Source organism: Sprattus sprattus (genome assembly GCF_963457725.1).
Source record: "Sprattus sprattus genome assembly, chromosome: 11".
Lineage (NCBI taxonomy): Eukaryota > Metazoa > Chordata > Actinopteri > Clupeiformes > Clupeidae > Sprattus > Sprattus sprattus.
The window spans coordinates 30,415,153-30,425,152 of NC_137909.1; the positions used below are offsets into that span (position 1 = coordinate 30,415,153).

General features: G+C 48.4%; 1 protein-coding gene across 1 annotated transcript in view; it reads right to left on the bottom strand.

The window, feature by feature from the left end:
- Positions 1-10,000, bottom strand: part of LOC308372697 (transient receptor potential cation channel subfamily M member 1-like) — a gene marked incomplete at both ends in the record, with an annotated part of 58,209 nt that overhangs the window by 18,260 nt on the left and 29,949 nt on the right. Inside the window, 10 exons of the mRNA XM_080847975.1 lie at positions 892-1,014; positions 2,719-2,947; positions 3,783-4,072; positions 4,855-4,884; positions 4,989-5,129; positions 5,705-5,755; positions 6,103-6,237; positions 6,588-6,752; positions 9,237-9,337; positions 9,948-10,000. The exon at positions 9,948-10,000 is cut by the window's right edge and continues 20 nt beyond it. Of these exons, the coding sequence (XP_080704101.1) occupies positions 892-1,014; positions 2,719-2,947; positions 3,783-4,072; positions 4,855-4,884; positions 4,989-5,129; positions 5,705-5,755; positions 6,103-6,237; positions 6,588-6,752; positions 9,237-9,337; positions 9,948-10,000 (1,318 nt within the window). The remainder of the gene's footprint in view (positions 1-891; positions 1,015-2,718; positions 2,948-3,782; positions 4,073-4,854; positions 4,885-4,988; positions 5,130-5,704; positions 5,756-6,102; positions 6,238-6,587; positions 6,753-9,236; positions 9,338-9,947) is intronic.

The window sequence follows — 10,000 nt, forward strand, 5'->3', positions numbered from 1 at the left end:
GAAGTCCGTAATCCCTCAGACCAGTGGTGGCTCAGATAACACTCAGATGTGTGTGACAGACAGTTACCTGGCGTTCAGAGGGGCTGTGAGTTACGTCATCTCGCACTCAGATGTGTGTGACAGACAGTTACCTGGTGTTCAGAGGTGCTGTGAGTGACGTCATCTCAGATGTGTGTGACAGACAGTTACCTGGTGTTCAGAGGTGCTGTGAGTGACGTCATCTCAGATGTGTGTGACAGACAGTTACCTGGTGTTCAGAGGTGCTGTGAGTGACGTCATCTCAGATGTGTGACAGACAGTTACCTTGTGTTCAGAGGTGCTGTGAGTTACGTCGTCTTAGATGTGTGTGACAGTTACCTTGTGTTCAGAGGTGCTGGGAGTTACGTCATCTCAGATGTGTGTGACAGACAGTTACCTGGTGTTCAGAGGTGCTGTGAGTTACGTCGTCTCACACTCAGATGTGTGTGTGTGACGATTACCTTGTGTTCAGAGGTGCTGTGAGTTACGTCGTCTTAGATGTGTGTGACGATTACCTTGTGTTCAGAGGTGCTGTGAGTTACGTCGTCTCAGATGTGTGTGTGACAGTTACCTTGTGTTCAGAGGTGCTGTGAGTTACGTCATCTCAGATGTGTGTGACAGACAGTTACCTTGTGTTCAGAGGTGCTGTGAGTTACGTCATCTCAGATGTGTGTGACAGACAGTTACCTGGTGTTCAGAGGTGCTGTGAGTTACGTCGTCTTAGATGTGTGTGACAGTTACCTTGTGTTCAGAGGTGCTGGGAGTTACGTCATCTCAGATGTGTGTGACAGACAGTTACCTTGTGTTCAGAGGTGCTGTGAGTTACGTCGTCTCACACTCAGATGTGTGTGTGTGTATGTGTGTGACAGTTACCTTGCAGGATTTGGTGTCGTCATCCTTGTCCTTCTCATCCCCGGGTTCGGAGGTGCTGTGAACCACGTCGTCTCGCAGGTCCAGCAGCAGGATAGTCGGCGGGAAGAGGATTCCGATTATCACCTGCACACACAACAGACCCCAGCTCAACACTCATTGGACACACCAGAGACCCCAGCTCAACACTCATTGGCCCAGAGACCCCAGCTCAACACTCATTGGACACACCAGAGACCCCAGCTCAACACTCATTGGACACACCAGAGACCCCAGCTCAACACTCATTGGACACACCAGACCCCAGCTCAACACTCATTGGACACACAACAGACCCCAGCTCAACACTCATTGGACACAGACCCCAGCTCAACACTCATTGGCCCAGAGACCCCAGCTCAACACTCATTGGACACACAACAGACCCCAGCTCAACACTCATTGGACACACCAGAGACCCCAGCTCAACACTCATTGGACACACAACAGACCCCAGCTCAACACTCATTGGCCCAGAGACCCCAGCTCAACACTCATTGGACACACCAGACTCCAGCTCATCACTCATTGGACGGGATTCTAAACATTATTCACATTATTTGCACGTGTTAGTGAATCAACCTTCGGTGATGTAAGCGGAGACTCTATGAGACTCTATGAGACTCTATGGGCCCCTTTGTGTGATCTGGCACCACATAGACAGGTGAAGTATGAGGCAAACTACACCTGCCCCATAACTTTCACTTCACCATACGGCAAACTACACCTGCCCCCGTAACATTTACTAAACTATGAGACAGACTACACCTGCCCCATAACATTCACTCATCATGAGACAGACTACACCTGCCCCGTAACATTTACTAAACTATGAGACAGACTACACCTGCCCCATAACATTCACTCATCATGAAACAGACTACACCTGCCCCATAACATTCACTACATCATGAGACAGACTACACCTGCCCCATAACATTCACTACATCATGAGGCATGAGGTAAACTACACCTGCCCCGTAACATCGCTACACCTGCCCCGTAACATCGCTACACCTGCCCCGTAACATCGCTACACCTGCCCCATAACATCACTACACCTGCCCCATAGCAACACTACACCTGCCCCATAACATCACTACACCTGCCCCATAGCAACACTACACCTGCCCCATAACATCACTACACCTGCCCCATAAGATCACTACACCTGCCCCATAACATCACTACACCTGCCCCATAGCAACACTACACCTGCCCCATAACAACACTACACCTGCCCCATAACATCACTACACCTGCCCCATAAGATCACTACACCTGCCCCATAACATCACTACACCTGCCCCATAGCAACACTACACCTGCCCCATAACAACACTACACCTGCCCCATAACATCACTACACCTGCCCCATAACATCACTACACCTGCCCCATAACATCACTACACCTGCCCCATAACAACACTACATCATACGGCAAACTACACCTGCCCCGTAACATTCACAACAAGGTATCAATGCAGTATTGTGTGAAGTGCACTATCCGGACAGCTCGAATGTCTAGGGCAAGAGTTTGAAGAGTCCCAGACATCTTTCCGAATCTGATCCCATCCCAGACATCTTTCCGAATCCGAACCCATCCCAGACATCTTTCCGAATCTGAAACCATCTCAAACGTCTTTCCCAATCTGATCCCATCCCAGACTTATTTCCGAATCCGAACCCATCCCATACTTCTTTCCGAATCTGATCCCATTCCAGACTTCTTTCCGAACCCATCCCATCTATCCCAAACCTCTATCCGGGTGTCTTCCACACTGACTCACCTTGATGCCGGGGTTCTTCCCCATCCTGAGCGTGCCCATCCACATGTCGGTGAGCAGCATCTGGCAGCAGGTGTGTGCGATGAAGTCGCGGTGCTTGGCGGCCACGGCCAGCTTCAGGCAGGTGGAGTTGCTCCAGTTCTTCAGCTCGTAGGTCAGCAGCTTCATGGCCACGTGCTCGTCCTGCTTGTAGGACTGGTCCAGCAGCTCGTACGCCAGCTCCCCGAACTCCCTGAGACACACACACGCACGCACACACGCACGCACGCACGCACGCACGCACACACGCACGCACGCACGCACGCACGCACGCACGCACGCACACGCACACGCACACGCACACACACACACACACACACACACAGAGACACACAGAGACACACACGCACACACACACACACACGCACACACACACACGCACACACACACACACGCACACACGCACGCACGCACGCACGCACGCACGCACGCACGCACGCACACACACACACACCACACACACACACACACACACACACACACACAGACATACACACACACACACACACACACACACGCACACAGACAGGAAATTAGAACAGGGTTTAGCGTTTAACATTCAACGTCTCTTGTGTCCTTCATGATTAAATGAATGTTACTTTTTTTTAATAAAAACATTTCATTTAAGTTATTGTTGGGCTGGTGTGTCAGCGATGATAAAAAGTCTGAGTTAAACGTGTATGACATACAGCATGGTACACATCAACAGTATGACGTAGCGCATGGTACACATCATAAGTGGTGTATGACGTACACCAAACATGTCTTATATTCAACAGACAATAAGAAGGCAATGAAGAAAAACAGCTTACTATACACAGAAACATACATGGCCTATTTACGTATATACATACATACATACACACACACACACACACACACACACACACACACACACACACACACACACACACACACACACACACACACACACACACACACACACACACACACACACACACACACACACAGACAGACACACACACACACACACACACACACACACACACACACAAACACACACTCACTTAGAGTTGTTCTCCAAGTCCTGGGAGATGTCGTCCACCAGTTCACTGGCGGAGCACTCGTGGGCCATGCCTTTATAGAGCTTACAGGCCACGAGCGCCTTGGCCATGGCCTCCTCCCCTCTCTGCCAGAGGAACAGCGACATCTTCTGGCGCTTCATGAGTACTGCCCACACCATCAGCTCGTGGAATGGGAACGGGAAGCGGGAGACCTCCGGGTCGTCCGCGTCGATGTCCACCTCCTCCTCCTTCTTCTTCTTCTTCTTCTTCCCTTTCCCCCTCGGCTCGTCGTCCTGGTTACGTCAGGGGGAAATTGCACGGGTATCAGGGCTGCTATTACCGTTAAATCACACTAAGATCTTAAAGAAGTTCATCTAAAACACCTTAGACACATTTTACGCATATAACTAATAACTATTAGATAGGTATACTGATCACGTCAGGGGGGCCATTAATTGTAACATTAATTGTGACACTCACTTCAAGCTATAGTTAAGTAGGAGTAAGTTAGGGCCCGTCTCTAGACTCGTAGGGAGCAGGAGTAGTTAAACCGTAATAACAGCAAAATAATATCAGACACATCCAGTGGTGTAGTGGTCCCTGGAGAAGTGGGTATACTCTTTATTTCTATTAAGCAGCCCATACAGAGAAGGATAAACGTCCTGTTTTGAGAAAGGGGTATACCCAATGCTGACTGAAAAATAAGTGGGTACACTCCGTATACCTGCGTATACCACTGGACGCATCACAGACCATCAAGTAAGTTACACAGGTATTAGGGCTGCACTTACTGTTATAGCACACTAAGATCCTAAAGAAGTGATTCAAGAACACCATAGACACGTTTTACACAGATAACTTATAATCATATTATTAATATTAATATGAATAACTATTAGATAGGTATACTGATAAAACTGTTATTAGTGGGTGAAGGTTGAGATCTTACATCATGTTGAGCTAAGCACTAAATTAGTTTAAACTCACATGGCACATGCCGTTGTTCATTAAAGTAACTACAACATACAAAACTGAATAATTAACTAAGAATGAACATTACGCTTCATGTAATTACCTCCATTCCCAAGAGTTTGAGGGCCTTTGGCTGCGAAAAACAGAAATGAGAAACGCTGGTTAGAGGCAGTCACACTGTTTTAGGCCCAGATTGTGTGTGTGTGTGTGTGTGTGTGTGGACGGATGGTCCCCTACCCTCTTCAGCCCATAGAGGTTGTTGTAGAGGGCACGGAAGCCCTTCCGGGTATATTTGCACCGGTAAGCCCCGCCCATCAGGTACTCCACCACCAGTCCGATGTCAATCAAAGTGATTTGGTAATCTGGGGGGAGGTTCCCCTGAAATAAGGAAAAAAGCAGTGAAGGCAAGCATTCTAATTTGTTATTGTGATTCATGTATGTATGCTTGTGAGTTAAGTGTATAAGCTACTGGATGACCTAAATTGCCCTCGGGATTAATAAAGTATCCATCTATCTATCTATCTATCTATCTATCTATCTATCTATCTATCCATCTATCTATCTATCTATCTATCTATCTATCTATCTATCTATCTATCTCTCTCTCTCTCTCTCTCTCTCTCTCTCTCTCTCTCTCTCTCTCTCTCTCTCTCTCTCTATCTATCTATCTATCTATTTATTTAATATTTTCAATATATAATATATTCTGTTCAGTATATCTGATGTGGCATTCCTTATCATTATGACCCATTATACTGTGTTGTGTAAGTATACAGTATGTAGTGTTAGAAACTATACAGACAATACAAGTCTAACAAAAACTGATTAACTGACTAGGTCTCTTTCACTGAGAAGTCTGTGCAAATAGCGTAGAGTATGCGTCCTGTTGACGATCATTGTGAGTGTGAAAAGTGAACCTTCAGCTGATTGCACGAGGATGACCCCCTGCTCACCTTTTTCACGTCTCGTACAATTACATGCAAAGTGTTGGGAGGTCCCAGTCTCTGTTGACGAAAACAAGAATGGAGTCTAATGACAAACGTCCTGGATACACACACACACAAAGACACACACACTCACACACTCACACCTCTCATTTAACATGCCTTTCTAGACTGTACATGCAGTGTGTTGTGTGTGTGTGTGAGTGTTTGTGTCTGTGTGTGTGTGTGTGTGTGTGTGTGTGTGTGTGTGTGTGTGTGTGTGTGTGTGTGTGTGTGTGTGTGTGTGTGTGTGTGTGTACCGTGTTGTAGAGCTCCTCCAGCCGGGGAATGGTGAGCAGGTGGTGGATGTGTGTGTGTGTGTGTGTGTGTGTGTGTGTGTGTGTGTGTGTGTGTGTGTGTGTGTGTACCGTGTTGTAGAGCTCCTCCAGCCGGGGGATGGTGAGCAGGTGGTGGATGTTGACTCCGTTCTCGATCAGGAGCTTCACAAAGTCCACCCGGTCCAGGACCAGAGCGTCCATCATAGCCTGCTCCAGTGAGTTCACCTGGAGGGAACACACACACACACACACACACACACGAGTTCACCTGGATGGATCAGATGTGTGTGAGTTCACCTGAGGGATCAGATGTGTGTGTGAGTTCACCTGAGGGATCAGATGTGTGTGAGTTCACCTGGAGTGACACACACACACTCACACATGCACACACTCACACACACACAAACACACGCACACACACACGCACACACACACACACACACACACACACACACACACACACACACGCACTCACACCCACACATGCACTCACACTCACACATGCATATACACGCACACACGCCCACACGCACCGACATACACACACACACACACACACACACACACACCCTTACCCAGTTCATCAGCTCCAGCTTCCTGGGGTCAGTCTCCACTGGGGGTTCCACTTTGGCCTTGCCCCCCTTGCCCCTCTTGCCCCGACCCTTGACCTTGACCTTGGGGCTCTTTGGCTTCTCCTGGGCGGCTGGGGCGGCGTTCGCAAACGCTATGGCACTGGCAGGCTAGTGAGACAAGCACAGATGTAGCTAGCACAAACGCTATGGCACTGGCAGGCTAGTAAGACAAGCAGAGATGTAGCTAGCACAAACGCTATGGCACTGGCAGGCTAGTGAGACAAGCAGAGATGTAGCTAGCACAGACGCTATGGCACTGGCAGGCTAGTGAGACAAGCACAGATCATGTAGCACAAACGCTATGGCACTGGCAGGCTAGTAAGACAAGCAGAGACGTAGCTAGCACAAACGCTATGGCACTGGCAGGCTAGTGAGACAAGCAGAGATGTAGCTAGCACAAACGCTATGGCACTGGCAGGCTAGTGAGACAAGTAGAGATAAACGCTATGGCACTAGCAGGCTAGTGAGACAAGCACAGATGTAGCTAGCACAAACGCTATGGCACTGGCAGGCTAGTGAGACAAGCAGAGATAAACGCTATGGCACTGGTAGGCTAGTGAGACAAGCACAGATGTAGCTAGCACAAACGCTATGGCACTGGCAGGCTAGTGAGACAAGCAGAGATGTAGCTAGCACAAACGCTATGGCACTGGCAGGCTAGTAAGACAAGCAGAGATGTAGCTAGCACAAACGCTATGGCACTGGCAGGCTAGTGAGACAAGCACAGATGTAGCTAGCACAGACGCTATGGCACTGGCAGGCTAGTGAGACAAGCACAGATCATGTAGCACAAACGCTATGGCACTGGCAGGCTAGTAAGACAAGCAGAGACGTAGCTAGCACAAACGCTATGGCACTGGCAGGCTAGTGAGACAAGCACAGATGTAGCTAGCACAAACGCTATGGCACTGGCAGGCTAGTGAGACAAGTAGAGATAAACGCTATGGCACTAGCAGGCTAGTGAGACAAGCACAGATGTAGCTAGCACAAACGCTATGGCACTGGCAGGCTAGTGAGACAAGCAGAGATAAACGCTATGGCACTAGCAGGCTAGTGAGACAAGCAGAGATGTAGCTAGCACAAACGCTATGGCACTGGCAGGCTAGTGAGACAAGCAGAGATGTAGCTAGCACAAACGCTATGGCACTGGCAGGCTAGTGAGACAAGCAGAGACGTAGCTAGCACAGACGCTATGGCACTAGCAGGCTAGTGAGACAAGCAGAGATGTAGCTAGCACAGACGCTATGGCACTGGCAGGCTAGTGAGACAAGCAGAGACGTAGAAGAGACGCTATGGCACTGGCAGGCTAGTGAGACAAGCAGAGATGTAGCACAGACGCTATGGAACTGGCAGGCTAGTGAGACAAGCAGAGATGTAGCACAGACGCTATGGCACTGGCAGGCTAGTGAGACAAGCAGAGATGTAGCTAGCACAAACGCTATGGCACTGGCAGGCTAGTGAGACAAGCAGAGACGTAGCTAGCACAGACGCTATGGCACTAGCAGGCTAGTGAGACAAGCAGAGATGTAGCTAGCACAGACGCTATGGAACTGGCAGGCTAGTGAGACAAGCAGAGATGTAGCACAAACGCTATGGCACTGGCAGGCTAGTGAGACAAGCAGAGATGTAGCACAGACGCTATGGCACTGGCAGGCTAGTGAGACAAGCAGAGATGTAGCACAGACGCTATGGAACTGGCAGGCTAGTGAGACAAGCAGAGATGTAGCTAGCTCAAACGCTATGGCACTAGCAGGCTAGTGAGACAAGCAGAGATAAACGCTATGGCACTGGCAGGCTAGTAAGACAAGCAGAGATGTAGCTAGCACAAACGCTATGGCACTAGCAGGCTAGTGAGACAAGCAGAGATGTAGCTAGCTCAAACGCTATGGCACTGGCAGGCTAGGGAGACAAGCAGAGATGTAGCTAGCACAGACGCTATGGCACTGGCAGGCTAGTGAGACAAGCAGAGATGTAGCACAAACGCTATGGCACTGGATGGCTAGCGAGACAAGTAGAGATATAGCTAGCACAAACGCTATGGCACTGGCAGGCTAGCGAGACAAGTAGAGATATAGCACTTACACCTGTAGCTGAGGCCTCTGAACTCATATAGTTTTAAAAATGACATTTATTAACTTATTCATCACTAATGGCATAACCTCCCTTCTTTTGGACTTGAAAGACTATGGGATAATACTCCACTACTATTCATGTTCGCATTATAAACGTCCAAACGTGTGATGCCATTAAGTACTAAGTCAAAGGTCAAAGGTGTGATGTCATTAAATACTAAGCCAAAGGTCAAAGGTCAAAGGTGTGATGTCATTAAATACTAAGTCAGAGGTCAAAGGTGTGATGTCATTAAATACTAAGCCAAAGGTCAAAGGTCAAAGGTGTGATGTCATTAAATACTAAGTCAGAGGTCAAAGGTGTGATGTCATTAAATACTTAGTCAAAGGTCAAATGTGAGATGCCATTAAATACTAAGCCAAAGGTGTGCTCTATGGCTATAGCTACACACATTCTAAAAGCACTCTTATTTTGGTATCATTGACTTTGTGTTGTGAGATTGTTGGTGCTGGTGGTGCTCACTGGGAGGTTGTGTCCGTAGACGAAGACCTGGTTGCGTGCGATGTCCACCCTGTTCCAGGCCAGAGCCAGACTCAGCTGGTCCGGGGCGGAGGCGTTGGTGCCTTGGGTTAAACACACACACACACACACACACACACACACACACACACACACACACACACATACACACACACACACACACACACGGAGGCGTTGGTGTTCGGAACAGAAACCGGACCGGAATAGGAACGGATCGATACAAACAGATTAACACCGCCTTAGCAGCCACACACACGCACACAAGGTAAGACACAATGCACGCATCTCTCTCTCTCTCACCCACACACACACACACACACACAAGACATACAAACACACACACACACTCACATATACACACACACACACACCGCATTCATAAATCACACTTCTCAGACACCTAAGTCATCATCTTTATAAAGACTAGTGTGTACACAGATATGATATAGCGCGCTACCTTTTTTAATTGCCTCCGCATATAATCTCTCTTATTCATTTCTTGACATTACCTGTGTGCTGTCACGACCCCAAGACCACAAAAAAGCTTAACATGATATTCTGTTTCACCTCATGTGATAAAGATTTCCCCTTAACCTCTCCAGCAGATACATGGCCTCAAATCCCAGGATGTTACTGGGGTGACCTACCTTTGAGAAGAGCGGTCAAAATGGCCATCTTACTGGGGTGACCTACCTTTGAGAAGAGCGGTCAAAATGGCCATCTCAATGTCCTGCTGTCCCTCTGCA